This window comes from Podarcis melisellensis, assembly GCF_964234715.1.
Source record: "Podarcis melisellensis genome assembly, chromosome: 16".
Lineage (NCBI taxonomy): Eukaryota > Metazoa > Chordata > Lepidosauria > Squamata > Lacertidae > Podarcis > Podarcis melisellensis.
Window position 1 is genome coordinate 37,437,881 of NC_138533.1, and position 17,121 is coordinate 37,455,001.

At 46.2% G+C, this 17,121-nt stretch overlaps 1 protein-coding gene across 5 annotated transcripts in view; it reads left to right on the plus strand.

Moving 5' to 3' along the window:
* KDM2B (lysine demethylase 2B) overlaps positions 1-17,121 on the plus strand; it is a 93,917-nt gene that overhangs the window by 55,348 nt on the left and 21,448 nt on the right. For all 5 annotated transcript variants that reach the window (XM_081893250.1, XM_081893249.1, XM_081893252.1 and 2 more), the window contains 3 exons: positions 5,512-5,638; positions 7,374-7,825; positions 12,131-12,217. In XM_081893250.1, coding sequence (XP_081749376.1) covers positions 5,512-5,638; positions 7,374-7,825; positions 12,131-12,217 — 666 coding nt within the window. The remainder of the gene's footprint in view (positions 1-5,511; positions 5,639-7,373; positions 7,826-12,130; positions 12,218-17,121) is intronic.

Genomic DNA, 17,121 nt, shown 5'->3' on the forward strand with positions numbered 1-17,121 from the left:
AGAGGTTTGTGGTATCTCCAGTTAAAAGTCTCAGATACCAAGTGAAGGGGAAGCCTGAGAAACCCAAGAGCCACTGCCGGTCAGCATAGGTGGACAATACTGGCTAGGTGCCAGGCTGCCTCCAGGCACTGGGACAGTTAAGCATTTGCCTGGGTCCCGAAACTGCCAGTGGGCTCACTGCCATCACAGCGCTACCATTTCCACTAAGAAGACTAGGTGCGGCGTGTGCAAATTCTCAGTTTGCATGTCCTGTCTCTCTTGGGTGAGGGGAAAGCACTGATAGGACTGTGCCCTTGGAGCAAGCACCACCTATGGACAAATAGTCTGATCTGATGTAAGGCAGTTTCCAATAGCCCAAACCTATAAATTTCCCATTGATAGAGCATGTTCACTCAGGTGGTATGAGATAATGGGAGGGTCTTCTGGGGAATGGATGTGCTCCCTGCACAATCTCCTCAAGGTTTAGCTTGGTAGCCAGGGGTGCCAAATTGAATAAAATATTGGGGGGACCCAGGTAAGCCCTGCCCCGATCCTATGCACCGTATGCCTCTAGCTTGTCTGTCTCCTCTTTCTTCCCCATAGGCCCCATGTGGCGTCCAAAGACATTCTGGGCACAGGTCAAGGTGTCACTAGATGCCTGCATGCCACTTTCCAGTCACTGGTTAAAAAAGCAGTCCTTTTTAAAAAAATCATTAAAAATGGGAGGGGCAAAGGGCTGGGCATGCACCAAGGAGCAGTATGAGGTTGCCATGGTACCAACTTGGGAAACGCAGGTATAAGCTGTCCTGAGTGGCCATTTTGCTTAGAATATACATAGAACCCAAATGCTGTTGGCTGTGTCCCTAATACATTTCTCCTGCATTCAGAGTCAGAATGCAGAAAAGCAATGAGAGAAATATGCATTATTATTATTATTATTATTACTACTACTACTACTACTACTACTACTACTACTACTACCCCACCTATCTGGCTAGTTTGGCCCAGCCACTGTGGGCAGCTTCCAACACATTAAAAAAAAAATCAAACATTAAAAACTTTCCTATACAGGGCTGCCTTCAGACATCTTCTAAAAGTTGTATACAGTGGTAACTCAGGTTACATACGCTTCAGGTTACAGACTCCGCTAACCCAGAAATAGTGCTTCAGGTTATGAACTTTGCTTCAGGATGAGAACAGAAATCATGCTCCGGCGGCACAGCAACAGCGGGAGGGCCCATTAGCTAAAGTGGTGCTTCAGGTTAAGAACAGTTTCAGGTTAAGGACGGACCTCCGAAACGAATTAAGTACTTAACTCAAGGTACCACTGTAGTTACTACTACTACTACTACTACTACTACTACTACTACTAATTTATTATTTATACCCCACCCATCTGACTGGGTTTCCCCAGCCACTCTGGGCAGCTTCCAAAAAAAATATTAAAATACTGTAATACATCAAACATTAAAAGCTTCCCTAAACAGGGCTGCCTTCAGATGTCTTCTAAAAGTCTGGTAGTTATTGTTCTCTTTGACATCTGATGGGAGGGTGTTCCACAGGGCAGGCATCACTGCCCAGAAGGCCCTCTGCCTGGTTCCCTGCAACTTCACTTCTAGCAGTGAGGGAACCGCCAGAAGCCCCTCGGAGCTGGACCTCAGTTTCCGGGCTGAAGGATGGGAGTGGAGACGCTGCTTCAGGCTGTTTAGGACTTTAAAAGGTCAGCACCAACACTTTGAACTTGTTCGGAAACGTACTGGGAGCCAGTGTAGATCTTTTAGGATCCGACAGCCACTCCCAGTCACCAGTCTGGCTGCCACATTCTGGAATGCTGACTGCAGGTGTGACTTTAAATGGAACTATGGATGAAACACAGGGCTTAGATGGAAACATTTTAGAAGCAGGCCGGGCTGGAAATAGACATTCGTGGTACTGAATGAATACCAATATCCCAGCTTGCTGCAGAGCAGAAAGAGAGAGAGGGGAAGCATGGTTATTCCATCCCTGCTGCTCAAAGCTGCCTTTGGCTCTTCTGCAACTGTCACCTAGCAGCAGCAGCAGCAGTTCCACCAAGCTCCCTGCACTGTTTCCATTCCAACTGGTTATTATAAGTTTAAAAATTACAGTAGTGCCGGAGCTTGTTCCTTTCCTCCTCCATCCCCATTCCCTTTTCCTTTTATGTCATCTATTGTAGATGGTTTTTCATTGATCTGTAACACTGCTCTGGAAGTGTTTTGTTGTTGTTTTTTGCTAAAGGTTGGGATAAAACACATTATAAATAAATGAGCCCAATGCACTGTGCATATATCTCTAGCATGTTCTGGCTAAGTCTTCACCTGCCACCTTTAGAAAAGTCACCAATGGAAAGGGGAGAGGTGAAAGGGGGAGGTGTAAAAAAGAGTAACAGCAGTTAGAAATAAGTGATGCAGAAAGAGTAGTGAGTCCAGTAATATTCTTACAGGGCATCACTGGGAAAGCTATCCACATCAGGTTCTTTTCAACTAACCTTTACTCATCGTAGACCCCAGAAATGAATAATCATCCCTAAGGTTTGATCCTGCTCTGGAGGGTAGGACTTGAACAAATGGCTTCAAGATTCTGGCTAAACATCAGGAGATTCTGGCTAAACATCAGGAAAAACTTTCTGACAGTAAGAGGTGTTAGAGAGTGGAAGCGTCTCCTTTGGGAGGTTGTGGGCTCTCCTTCCTTGGAGGTTTTTAAGCAGAGGTTGGATGGTTATCTGTCATGGATGCTTTAGCTGAGATTCCTTCAATTTCAGGGGGTTGGACCAGATGACCTTCGGGTCTCTTCCACTTCTAGGATTCTATAATTCTAAGCCAAGATTTTGCATCTGGCCATCGGTGATGGGCCAAGGTGTCTCTAGGAAGAGAAGAAAAGATATTGTGAGGGGAAATTTGCAGACTGCTTTATGTATACTACACCCTTTTTCTCTTTGTGGAAATCAAGGTGGTGGTATGTATTGTGTTCCCATCTTGCCTTTCATGAAAGGCAGAATTGCTGTATTGGGAAGTGTGGTCATTACTGTGTCTGTGCAAAAACAGCAACCACAAAGCGGCTCGCTATGACTAGCAAAGTGGCAATCACAATGACTGGAATTTATTGTCTACCCCTGGAATGGGCTGTGATGTCCATTTAATTCTATGGAAGAAAGTTGAAAGCAGTTGCAGCCTAGCCGCCCCTGACTTCCTGTGAAGTGTGCCTCCTACAGGAGAGGCTACACCAGCAACCAAGAGTGAATAAAGCAACCAAGAGTGAATAAAGCAAACTGGCAATCTATGCATATATATTTACAAATTGTTGTTGTTTAGTCATTTAGTCGTGACCCCATGGACCAGAGCACGCCTGGCACTCCTGTCTTCCACTGCCTACCGCAGTTTGGTCAGGCTCATGTTTGTAGCTTCAAGAACACTGTCCATCCATCTCATCCTCTGTCGTCCCCTTCTCCTTGTGCCCTCCATCTTTCCCAGCATCAGGGTCTTTTCCAGGGAGTCTTCTCTTCTCAGGAGGTGGCCAAAGTATTGGAGCCTCAACTTCACGATCTGTCCTTCCAGTGTGCACTCAGGGCTGATTTCCTTCAGAATGGAGAGGTTTGATCTTCTTGCAGTCCATGGGACTCTCAAGAGTCTCCTCCAGCACCAGAATTCAAAAGCATCAATTCTTCGGCGATCAGCCTTCTTGATGGCTTGAGTAATTTACAAATTACTGATTGGGAATTGATGCCAAAATAGAGTGACCAGTTCAAGGCCAAGCAGTGAGTTTGCTTGAACTGTGGGTTCCCCCAGAGCCAAATCTGATGCTCTGTCCACTGGATGACACCAGCTCTTGAAGGTGTAAGCTGTTACATCGCCTGTGTATCTCACTTCTCAATAATCTGAAGTGCCTGCTTTATGACACGCACCTTGGCTGTTCCTTACAACAACCTTGTGAGGCGAGTCCATGAGAGTTCTCATTTTACTAGTGGGATAGCAGAGACTGAGAGGTGACAACATGCCATGCGTAGGACTAGAATTTGAACCCACAAACCCCACTAGCGCCGAGTTCATTTGTAGAAACCTTTAACAAGTGTTAACCATCGCATCTGGCAACAATAGCGACTGAGGAAGCAGCAATATGGTTTCTTCATGATAGTAATAGAATTAGTAATATATTTTTATAAATTTAATCTCAATGCTTGAGGTTTGCGTGCGCTTTTTCTAAGAAGAACCAAAGCCCCTGCACTCCCCCCCCTTTATTATTGTTGTTATATGTCTTCGCTTCTAGGGCTGCTGAGTCTGCTGCAGAGTACAATGCTGGGGAGAGCCCAGCCCCTCAACATTGTGATTTGCTCTGAGACCTATATTTACATCCATGGGGTGTGTGGGGGGGTGGAATAAGCATTTGCAGATGGTAGGCAGTTTTGTGTCATGGGCCCTCGGTCTTTTAAGTAGGTACCAGTCCCCCTGATATTTAGGAACACAGAGGGTGGGGCGCTGCCAAAGCTTCACTCTTCCCCAGAATCTGAGGTCCTTTCCTTTTTTCCTCTGAAATGAGTCACCTCTGCCCTTCTCTGCTGTGTGAGTGAGTGTGAGAGAGGGGAGAATGAATGATGTCACAACATGAGCGGTACTATGCGGTACAGAAGGAAAAAAACTCAGCACCCCAAGGGATCCACTTTTGACGGCATCCCTGCATTTGATATAATGGGAGTCTTCCTGGGTCAGATCAAAGGGGTCAGATCCTGTTTCCCACAAGCGCTAGCCAGATGCCTCCGGAAAAGCCCACACATAAATACAGTCATCCCCATTTAACTTGTCCCCAGTGCCTGACACTGAGAGGTATACTGTCTCTGATGCTGGATGTTCTGCCTTGCTGCTGTGGCTGATAATAATTAATAGACCTCTCCTACTCTTCCATGAAATTGCCTAGTTGTCTTTCAAAGCCAGTGGACGCCACCACAACCTGTTGGGGCGAATTCCGTCTATTAATGATGTGTTGTGGGAAGAGGCGCCTTCCAACATGTACTTTACTTCTCATTCTGTTGGCAGTGTGTGCATGTGGCTGTGCAAAAATGGGAGGTAACTCCTAGGTCATCTAGCAACATACACATTCTCAACTTGAATCCTCTGGAGACTTAACATGTGCACCACCATTTCTATGCTTAGAAATGGGAAGAGTAATATATCAAATTAAAGTTGTATATTTGTGTGTGTGTGTGTGTGTTTTGGGGGTGGGAAAGAATCCATGGTGAGGATTCCACCCTCCCCTTTCATCCCCCTTCCTCTCCCCCCTCTCCCCTCCCAGGAAGGTGTAAAATTAGTGAACCACAAAATGAAGCGCTAGCTCGCGGAAGGCAGGCCAGGCTGCTCATTGTGTATGCAGAAGGCATCCATCTCTCTCGGCTCCCGCCCTCTCTTCCTCTCCTCCCGCTCCTGCAAAGGCAGCTTGTGCTCTCGATAAGATGATAACAGGCTTAAGGAGCAGCAAACTTCCCTGTCTCCCAGATTGACCGATGTTTTCCCTTTTTGCTTTCAGGTGCAAGCCAAGTTCCGTTACCCTTTCTACTATGAGATGTGTTGGTATGTACTGGAGAGATACGTGTTTTGCGTGACCCAGCGCTCCCACCTCAGCAAGGAGTATCTGAAAGAATCAATGTTAATTGGTGAGTGAATTCTTTTGCAGTTAATAGTCAGAGTGAACAGGCAGGGAGATGGAACGGCACCCTTCCTTTTTGCTTCTGTGCAGAAACGGGTCGAAAATCATAACGGTGAAGAACTGTGGAGATTGAACTGAATTATTGTATCATTTCCTAAAGGAGCAAGTGTGTGGCTTGAACCTCAGGCGTTTTAACCAGCACACCAAGTTCCCCCAGGAAATTATATTTCTCAAGGTCTTCTGCGAGCAAGCGAAAAAACACATTCAGATATGTATACTTTTGTGTTTCTGCAGGTTTTGAATCCTCCCAAAGAAATGTGGGTTAACTGGGTGCCTTTGACACATGGGAGCAGGAGGGTTAGGGTGGCATCCCAGGGCACACACCTAAATTCTGCACAAAGGAAGCACATTTTTCAGCACTTGGAATAAATTATGTAGCTAGTTCAACTTTGCATGCTTAATTTGCATAATATATAGCCAGTTTATGCACTTTGCAGAATTACGTGGTAGAGTTTAACATAGACGGGATCAAATGAGGCTGCAGTTCTGGGTGGGTGAGTGGTGGTAGTCTGTGGGAGAAAGCTCAATGCCCTCCTTGGCCATGTAGAGTGGGCTTGCAATTAGCTGTGGAGCTTGTAATTAGCTGTGGAGCATAGGCAGCTGTCTTATGCCCAATTTGTCCACCTAGCCCAGAGTTGTCCATGTCGACTGGTAACACCTCTCCAGTAATAAAACCAATATATCTACCATTAAAGGTAAAGGTAAAGGGACCCCTGACCATTAGGTCCAGTTGTGGCCGACTCTGGGGTTGCGGCCGAGGGAGCCGGCGTTTGTCCACAGACAGCTTTCCGCGTCATGTGGCCAGCATGACTAAGCCGCTTCTGGCGAACCAGAGCAGCACACGGAAATGCCATTTACCTTCCCGCCGGAGCGGTACCTATTTATCTACTTGCACTTTACCGGCTACTAATCCTTTTAAACTGGAGATGGCATAGATTGAAGCATCTTCTTCAGGCAGTGCTGGTATTTCACCACTGAGCTATGGTCCCTGGCAGAGGCAAGTATAGACCAGGTCTGCAAGGTTCATTCACCATTTGCAGAGAACAGTTATCCGTGCTCAGATGAGATGTAAATGGATGAGGTCATTTCATTCCTGTTTTCTACTGCTTCCTGCTCTTCAGGAACTGTGGGCCCACTGCCACCTAGTGACATCCTCCAGGATGGCAGGTCTCTTCCTTCAGTCAGCAATCATATGTGGAAGCCAAGTGGTGTAGTGTGACCATCAACCTTGCATGCACCATCACTGGTGTGTGTGAAAGGCTGTCTCAAGTGTTCTCCAGATTAAAACCAAAACCCCGCCAAGTGCACAGAAACATAGCCTAGCCTAGTCAAGAGCCAGTGTGGCATAATAGTTATAGGGTGTTGGTCTAGGACCTGGGAGAGCAGGGTTTGAATCCCCATTCAGCCATGAAGCTCACTGGGTGACCTTGGGCCAGTCACCATCTCTTAGCCTAAGCTACCTCACAGGTTGTTGTGGGGATGAAATGGAAGAAGGAGAGCCATGTTCACGCCTTGAGATCCTTGGAAGATAAAAGATGGTATATAAATGTAATAAATAAATAACCATACTAGTGATGGTCTAGGGACTGTCCTTGGCTATCGCCTTTGAGCTGCCAAGGCCAGCATTCTGTGCAACTGAGTCCTGCCTTCAGGGCGTTAAAAATTCTTCTTATCTGTCTCAGATACAACAAGGAAACGCAGCTTAGATAGCTTCTCATCGGATTCCTGGGTAGACATGGATGACGAATCGTGTGATGTCCACACCCGGGAAGAGAAGGACGACTGTCTGGAAAAAATCCCCAAGGCCTTGGCGGACGGATCGTCTTCTCCCAACAGTATACATTCAGAAGGGAAGGAGGTTTCAGGGAGGAAGCAAAAATCTACAGCCACCCGCTTCCTCAAAAGGACTTTGTCCAATGAGTCGGAAGAAAGTGTAAAATCTACACCGGCAGACTATCCCAAAACTCCCACGGGCTCCCCAGTTACAGAGGTTTCGGCGAAATGGACTCACCTGACAGAGTTTGAACTGAAGGGTTTGAAAGCCCTTGTTGAAAAACTTGAATCCCTTCCAGAGAATAAGAAATGTATACCTGAAGGTATCGAGGATCCGCAGTCTCTGCTGGAGGATATGAAGGTGTGTAGATGTTTTGCTTCTAAAAATGGTAAGCTCTGTGATGTCAGGAGGCTGTCCAAATAGCTTGTAGTTGGGAATCCATCTCGAGAATGGGCCCTGATTTCTGTGCACTTCACATGCCTTACATAGAAAACCCACAGGGAAGAAGAATGTGTTTGGTGTAGTCATGTGGTGATTGGGATGATCTCCTCTGCTCAGCTTTGTAAAGAGTGAATAGCTTGTCTCTCAGAGCAAGAAAGGAAGGGCTATTTCAGAACCCAGTGAGGGCCGATCCTACTGATCTTCACATCCAGAAGCAACAATTCCCTGTATGTAGCCATAGCTTCAACAGTTTTCTGCTGCTCTTCTTTCTAGTCCATCTCTCTGTGATGGACAGAAGCCACCTGGGAAAGTGGAGTGGAACGTCTTCTGTTAATGTTCTCACAGAAAAAGCGCTTCATTTGTAGGGGTTCAGAAGCTGCCACTATTTTGGCTTCTTCAACAGCTCTTGCACATAGACCAAAACCAGGAGTAAAGCACATTAAAAGGAGCTGAATGACAAAAAGAAGGGAAGTCTCTGGGTATGTGCCCTGAGGGCAGTGGGTGGGGAGACACACACAACACTATGGGACTCCTTTCCACTTGAGTGGAATCCTCAAAGGCTGGGGGTGGGAGACCTGCTTTGGACGCGACTTGGTTCTTTTTTGGGTACACAGCTCAACAAATACTATATGTATCCAAGAGTTTAGCTTTTCGAGGTCTTATCTTCATGAGTTCAAGTTATGGGTACTGGGAGAGCTCTTAACTGCTTATCTCAGCCTTGAAAATTAGTCTGCAAAAGTTAAGAACCCACAGAACTGGCTTGTTGCCTCTCTGCTTCTGCATTGCCAAGTGACATCACAGCGATGACCAGGGAGCCACATTTATGCAGCCTTGGGTTCATGACAGAAGAAAGGTGGGATATAAATTTAAGAAAAATAGGAAGAGGGTGAAGAGAGAGGGAATTGACCCTTCTTCAATTTGCCAAATACTTCTCTTGCCTGGTTAGTATCCTGAAGGTAATTCTTACTCCTCATAGGCAGTGCTATTTTTTCTAGAAAAATAGGTGCCAGAACTCACATGAATGCCTCCCTGGTTCTCTTAGAATGGCAATGGCACCCATTGAGAGCTGTCGAAAGTGAGTTCCAGCGAGTTCCCCCTGAAAATAGCCCTGCTCATAGGTGATCAGACAAGATAAAGTGAGTTACGTCAGGGGAACAAAGAATAAATGTGGGCAGCAGTAGTCATTAGGTTTCATTTACATTTTGGGTAAGGACATGCGAGAGGCTTTGTTAGGTTTTGGGAGAGGTCATTCCAGAAACTTCAAAGAAGTGAGTTTTGAGATGAGGTGGTGGACTCAGCCAGCATCAGGTGGTGGGGGCTGTCATTAGGGATCCTGGGAATTGTAGTCCAGCCCCACCTGGAGGGCCCTGGCTTCCCATCCTTGGCCCTAGGAGTGTGTGGAACATGATCCAGGTGAGAGGGGCCTGGGCAATGTTGCTTAGTTTTGAACTGTTGGAAACTGTACCACTGCAGATCTCACAAGGTGGGTCAGGGTTGGTTCTTCAAATGCTCCCACCCATCAGAATCTCCCTGCACACATGAGCTTTAAGCACTGGAGGTAGGTATCCTTCTCTCACCTCACTTAGCTAAATGACTAATAACTAATGTGGATTTGTATATTGCTATCAGTATGTGTGGCATTTTACAGAGCACCAAAAAGAAGACAGGTCCCTGCCCCAAGGACTTTACAGAAAATGTGGGTTTTGATGAGGGATTTGCAAGGATAGAGAAAAAGAGGCACCAGGAAGGAGTTTTATTAACTTTTCCTGCAGACTATTAGTAACGGCAGTGTTTGAGACAGGATGGTGTGAATTGCAACACGACCCATAGCTTGATTCTATGTTGGGGACAAGGAACTGCTTCCTTTAGAATTAACTGTTTGTGTACGTGGAGTTTTTACGGCAAAGCAGGCACCATGCAATGAGCGATTTCCCCCGTGTGTGGTGCAGTTCTCTTATGGAACTGTAGCACATCCCCTTGTTTAAATACAATAAGAAAGCACTTGATGAGGCACTACTACCAGTTGCTCTTAAAACACTTTTAACTTTGATTTAGAAACTCATGATACGTGTAGGAAACTGAGGTTTTGTTTTTTGTTGCTCAGGAAAACGAACAGCTTCCTGTCAAAGGGATTTTCTCACTTGATTAGTGATTAGGGGCAGGTGGACACTGCATGAAGCTGATTCAGCTGTAAGAATTTTCAGGGTGGCGCTGTGGGTTAAACCACAGAGCCTAGGACTTGCCTATTAGAAAGTGGGCAGTTCGAATCCCCACAACTGGGTGAGCTCCCGTTGCTCGGTCCCTGCTCCTGCCAACCTAGCAGTTTGAAAGCACGTCAAAGTGCAAGTAGATGAATAGGTACCGCTCCGGTGGGAAGGTAAACTGCGTTTCTGTGCGCTGCTCTGGTTCACCAGAAGCGGCTTAGTCATGCTGGCCACATGACCTGGAAGCTGTATGCCGGCTCCCTCGTACAATAAAGCGAGATGAGCGCCACAACCCCAGAGTCGGCCACGACTGGACCTAATGGTCAGGGGTCCCTTTACTAGCTGTGTGTTAGTCTGTTGCAATAGAAATGACAACGGGTCTTGTGGCACCTTAAAAGACTGATCAATTTATTAAGGCGTAAGCTATCATAGATGACTAGAGTCCACTCTTGCTTCTGACAGATTGTTGTCTGCTAAAGCTAATGCCTTAACGAATTTGTTAATCTTCGTTGAGTAAGTTCTATTTGCCTTGATGTCAGGCACTTACGCTAAATGCTAGAAAACGTGGGCTGTGTCTGTGAAAACGAGCTTTGCTGCATGAAAAAGTGTCTCTCATCTGTTTAATTGCCCATGTCCTATTTTCCCCAGACAATATCAATGTTGGTTGCTGCAGTGTAAAGAAGATTGAAGGATGTGGGGTTGGAATTATCACAATGTGCTTTTTGTGTTCATATCAAGATCCCTTTCCCTGTCTCCATTCTTTCCCGATCTCCTATCAGCACAACCCTCTACATGTCTGCTGATCATCATTAATAGTGCTTTCTGCTAGGAAAATGAACATTATTTATAAAGATATATTTGAAAAAATAAATTCGAGAGGGGTGGCTGTATATTAATCTCTTGCCGCAAAACCAATGAAGACTTATGGCACAGCACCTTAGAGACTGAACACACTTTCATAAACCATAGTCTCCGTCAACAAGAAATTTACAAGTAAAAAACCTGTTATAGTCAGGTTTATTATAAAGAAATTTAAAGAAATCTCAAGTTGATTTAATCGCAGGACCGGAAGTTGATTACTTGGTTGGTCAGTGAGAATTTGCACATGTATTATGTGCAGATAATAGGTACCTATGGGACCGCCTCTCCTGGTATACCCCACGGAGGATCTTAAGGTCCATATATAGCAACACCCTAGAGGTCCCGGGCCCTAAGGAAGTTAGATTAGCCTCAACCAGAGCCAGGGTCTTTTCAACACTGGCTCCGGCCTGGTGGAATGCTCTGTCTCATGAGACCAGGGCCCTGCGGGATCCGATTTCTTTCTGCAGGGATTGTTCCACCTGGCCTTTGGCTTAGAATCAGTTTGATTCCCTCCCCCTCTTTCTTTTTCCTTTATCCTCCTGTGAAGAGGCTGCATCCTAATGTTTTAATGTTGTATCTTAATCTTTTAAATTGTATTTTAATCAACTTGTTTTTATTATTGGTTGTTAGCTGCCCTGAGCCCGGTCTTGGGTTTGGAGGGTGGGGTATAAATAAAAATATATTATTATTATTACATTTGAGAAAAATACCAGTTTTAGAGCAACCGTCCCCAGCTTGGTGCCTGCCAGAAGTTTCGGGGTGTTAGTTTGGTCTAATGGGAGTTGTAGCCCAAAACATCTGGAAGTTTGGGGGAATACTGTTCTAAAGGAAAAGGCATACTTTGTTAAAAGTAAGGAGCCATACAATTGCTCCAGTTAAAAATGACTATTTCAGCAATTTAACCCCCCTCTGATTCTTAGGTTGTAATAAGGCATTCTTTGTATCATTCCTGAAAGCTTCCTGAGTGATCTCCACCTCACATCCACAAAATGAGAATTGCGAGGTGACACTTCCACATCTTTATTTCCAAGCTGCAAAGCAGAAAATAACATCTAACCTTTTCACTACGTTTTCCTGATTTTCTTCCCTTTGGCAAGTCATGGTGTGACAGGTCTTTGCTCACAGAGCCCTTAATTAGTCTCTTTTCTTTTTGAAACAGAACATCCTGAAGGAGCATGCAGACGATGACCAAAATCTTGCCATTTCTGGGGTCCCAGTGGTATCGTGGCCTAAGAAAAACGCAAAGGTAGGGTGTTTGGAGTTGAACTTGTCTAAAAATAGCCATTTCCATGCCTTTTTCTCTCCCCAAACTTTGACACTTCTTGGTAGGATTGCTCTTGGTAGGAGCCGCATGGCCAGTAAGTAGTTACTCACCTGGGTAAACACTCCAGCCTTGTAGTTGGGCAGCGCTGCTGGTTTTTATCTGGCATCACTTTCCAGGCTGCAGCATTTATTGCTAGTTGAAGAACACACAAGGTAGCGTCGTATCCAGATCACCATTCTATAGCAAAAGGGCATGAGAGGACTGTGTCTATTAAGGAGCACTTTCCCAAGGGGTTAGCACAGAGCTTTTCAATCTTTTAAAGTCCATGGCTCCCTTGACCTGCTACTCCTGCGGCACCCCTGTGGGGCTTAGGAGTTCAGTTATGTCACCCCTTACCTGCAGTGCTGGCAGCCTCTCGCTCTTTTTCAAACACCCTCCTTGTGGAGTGTTCCCTCCCCCTCCTCTCCCATTAGGAGTCCAGGCATCCACTGCTGCCATCCTTGGTATCTGAGCTGCACCCCACCCCAAAGAGAGGTGCCGCCTCAAACTGCCCCACAGGGGCCTGGGAAGCACCCCCTGGCCAGCCCCAGAGGCACCATTTGCCTGGGGAACTTGTAGCCAAGGCTGCTGCAACAAACAGCCACACAAGCCTTTAGGAGGCAGAGACGTGAGAGGGCATTAGAGGTGGGAGGGAAGGAAAGAGGGACAGAGGCCAGTGTTGCCCGCGGCACCCCTGACCATCCTTCAAGGAACCACAGGGTGCCATGGCACACTGTTGAAAACCACTGAGTTAGCGTGTTGCAGCAAAAACAACAAAGTACCTTATGGTGCCTCTACAAATCTCACTGTGACACAAGCTTTTGTGAAGTGGGAACTGGTTCATCCGATGTCTGAAGTGCTCAGTTGGCAGGTCCTGGAAAAAATGTAGACGTTAAATGGCAATCAAACTTAAAAAGTACAATTTCTGACAATTCAGTTAGAGTTAAAATGTCTGCAAGGTAAAAATCCACAGCAGCAGTAATAGGTGATAACCCAGTCATTTTAGCATTGCTGAGTTAAATGGGACAGAAAACCCTTTTCTCTCTTCAGACCTACATTTAGTCAAGGTCAGGAATGCTCAGATTATATTATCACCAATCCCTGCCGTTGTGAAGGATCACAATTGTAACTTAGTGGGTGAAGGTTCAGGCATTCTGATACTGAGTTGATGCTGGGTAAAGTGTCAGGGAGCGGGGATGTGAGAGTCATTTGACAATATGAGCAATGAATACTTAAAGGGGTTCCTGGTTATTAGAAGTTAGTTTGTGTTCCTTCTAAATTTGTTCCAATATTATGTTAGTGGCTCGCTGATGAGAGAACATGGGCCCCACATTCTTAGGGGGTGCTTCCTTGTCAGGCTATGTAAAAGCTTATTAAATTAACTGATTTTGAGAGGATTTTGCTTTTAAAACAATGTCATTGAACTTTGGTCCAATGACATTGAACCAACCTTTGATTTAGGTGCATATAGGCCAACTTTTTACGTAGTTCATCAGTTTCAGCTGACTGGATCACATCCACACCATACATTCATACACTTGGCTTTCCCCAAAGAATCTGCTCACAGAGCTACAGTTCTGAGCACCCTTAAGAAACTGCAGTTCCCAAGACTCTTGCAGGAAGTCATGTGATCCTGTTGGTTTGTACAACACAAACAGATCATTTAAAAATTAAGCACAACTGACAGAATAATTTTGGGCCAAGGGAGATGCTGAGGAACCATAATTTTCAAATTGGAAAGTGGGAAGGGTACAGCTTAAGGGTTTTGTGGGCCACTCTCAAGGAGAATCACGCCAAAGAAATTTCTGTTGGGGTGCCTCGTCTGGTTTTCCCATAACCGTTTCCACCCACTCGCTGATCACACTCCTTGTGTAAGCTGCCACAAAGAGTTGCTTCTCAGAGAAGAGCTAGCCATACCTTCTGCCATGGATTGTAAAAACTGGAGGAAGTTGGGGGGTGCAGGTGTTGTTGAGGATACTAGTAAATCTGTTCAAGAGGCAGGATGCACCTTGCTCATTAAGGAGAGGAGCTTGCTCCCACTTCTTCCTCTCTCATAAGAGAATTGGTGCCGACCAAAAGGTTTAAGCAGAGGAGACTCTGCATGACCATGGCTGCCTCCTTGCTTAATTTCAGGAAAATAAGATCAGCTTTAGAAAGTGCATGCAGAGCACAGCAGCTAAGTGTGAGAAGTTTGTGCCGGAAAAATGCTAGTCCAACTCTCACCTCAGTCACACAAACATGCTTGAGTGGCTTCTGATCGGTTACTGTTTTCTTAGCCTAAATATGCTGCAATACAGGGCTAACAGTGGCCTACCTTACAAAGGGTTATGAAGCTTAAAATATCTGAAGTGCTGTGAATGTAGATTGTAGGGCCCTCAGAGCAGAGACTGGCCCTTTTATCTCCTTCCTTATAGGTTTTTAAGCTGAGGTTGGATGGCCATCTGTCCTGGAGCGGGTTGAGCTAGATAACCCTTGGGGTACCTTCAAACTTTACAATGATTCCATGATTCTGCTGGTTGACTGAAAAGTAAGCCTGGCTAAGCTTGATGGGGGTTACTCTGAAGTAAATGTACTGTTGTTGGTTTTTGTTTTTAAGCACAGATAAAGCTAATACTCTGAAGTAATTCCTTTCTGACCTTAGTGTGCTGCACCCACTTACATAGTAGAAGTCTTACCAACTTATTATTAGATTCCCCCCACCCCCACTCCCCCAAAAAAGACCCATGTGCGCAGGAAAAGTTCTTTTTAAAAGATTTATTTTCATCAAATGAAATACTGCTGCTTCCAATTGTTCTGGAAACCATCTAGAGGGGAAACATTCTTTAAAAACCCAGGAAAGATAAGGAGGAAGCTTGGGGTGGAGGAACAGTGCAGCTTCAGGAGAGGTTTTTTTTTAGGGGGGGTCCACCTAAAATGAAGTCCTGTTGACCCCAAGATAAGATGCGAGGCTCCCCCTCTCCCTGGCAGCCAATGGCGAGGCTCCCCCTGGCCTTCTCGCCTTGCCATTGGCCCGGCCTGCGGGGGCCCGCCCCTTCCTGGTTGGGCCTCATGCATATGCATGAGTTCCCTCCCTCCGTGTGGCGAGCGAGCGAGCGGCGAGCCGAGTGGCGGCGGCGGCTCCCGGCCATGCCCGCCTCCCGCCCCTCCTGCCTGGGCCCGCCATGAGAGGAGGATGGCCATGTCGGTGAGCCCCGACGAGGACGACTACGACTCGGAGCGGGAGCCCGAGCACGACCAGGTCGGCGGGGGGGGGCGCGAGGGGGGGCGGCTTCTCACAGGCAAAGTTTGAAGGGGGAGGGGGCTTTCCAAGAAGGCCGAGTGTCCAAGATGCAAGGGGGGGAGGGCGTCGTCGGGGGGGGGGAGAGACAATGTAGCCCCAGAGAAGCCCTGCCTGCATCCCCCCCGCCCCTCCCCTTGCCAGGAAGGAAGCCTCCAAACGGGGCGGGGGCGGGGAGCATCCCTCCTTGTGTCAGCATAAAGCAAACGGGGGGGGGGGGGAGGCTTTTGTGCTCCAAGAAAGGGCTCCTCGGGGAACTTCATCTTGCCCCCTTGTTGAAAGAAAGGAGAGGAAGCCAGAAAGAGGTGTGTTTAACCCCAGGCACCCCATTGTTGGTGTAGCTTTGAAATTGACATTTTATGCAGTCTTTTGCTAATCCAAAGGTTTGTGGATTGAGCTAGTGGGGGGGGGGGGAGAGGCAGATCCCAGGTGCTGTTTTATATGGATGAGCTGCGCCTATGGGGAGGGGAGGGTGAATGGATCTGAGCTGCTCCATATAATAGGGCTTCTATTCAGCTCCTGTCCCAAGTGCTGGCTTTGCTCCCTTCTCCAGTTTTCAAAACAAAACAGCAACTTAAAAGTTAACACATGTTTTTGTGGCATGAAGTTTTGCAGGCTACAAGCCTACAGCTTCTGAGTCCATCATATTAAGGGTGTGAGCCCAGGAACAAGCCACACTGAACATAGTTGGGTTTGCTTATGATTAAACATGCATGGGCTGAGCACAGTGTACCTTGCTGCCTTACTCACATTTATGCATAAGCAAGTTGCACTGATTTCAGCAAACTTTACTCTCTGGCAAGGATTGCTGCCCATTTACTTGGACAGCCTGAACTTATGCATGGTCTGTACTTCTCTGCACACTTTCTGAGGAACAAGGCACTCTGAACACAGTGGAGTTTGCTTCCAAATAAACCTGCTGTAACATGTACTCAGGCCCAGAAATTCTCACATCACTGTAAACGTCTTTTAAATTGTCACAGGACCTGCTGTTGCGTATTGAAGACTAATGGCGTATGGCCTTGAACAATTTTGAATTGCTCTGCATTTATGTAATTAACCACACCTATTAACAACAGTTCTCAGTGTGGCTTACCACACATATTAATTGATATAAGACCAGTGCTAAAATAAAAAAGAACAACAAAGTAAAATAGAAATAGAAATAATATATTCAGTCGCTTCAACAAAAAGCCACCAAATGCCCTGGCAATTAACAAGGTTTCTACTTTGCAACTAAACACCATTAAGGTGGGTGTCAGGCAAATGAGTGTTTCAGGGATTTTGGTATCTGAAGAAGTGTGCATGCACACGAAAGCTCATACCAAGAACTAACTTAGTTGGTCTTTAAGGTGCTACTGGAAGGAATTTTTTTGTTTTGACTATGGCAGACCAACACGACTACCTATCTGTATCAGGGATTTCAAGAGAGTTTTAGGGATGAGAATCTGTCATTGGTAACCACAAAGTTCTAGGTCTCAAGCGAATAATGTAAGCAGTCAGGTAGCCAGGGTTTATGTGCTGATTGACAGCTGGAATTGGAAGTGAGTATTACTGTTGTGTGATTTTT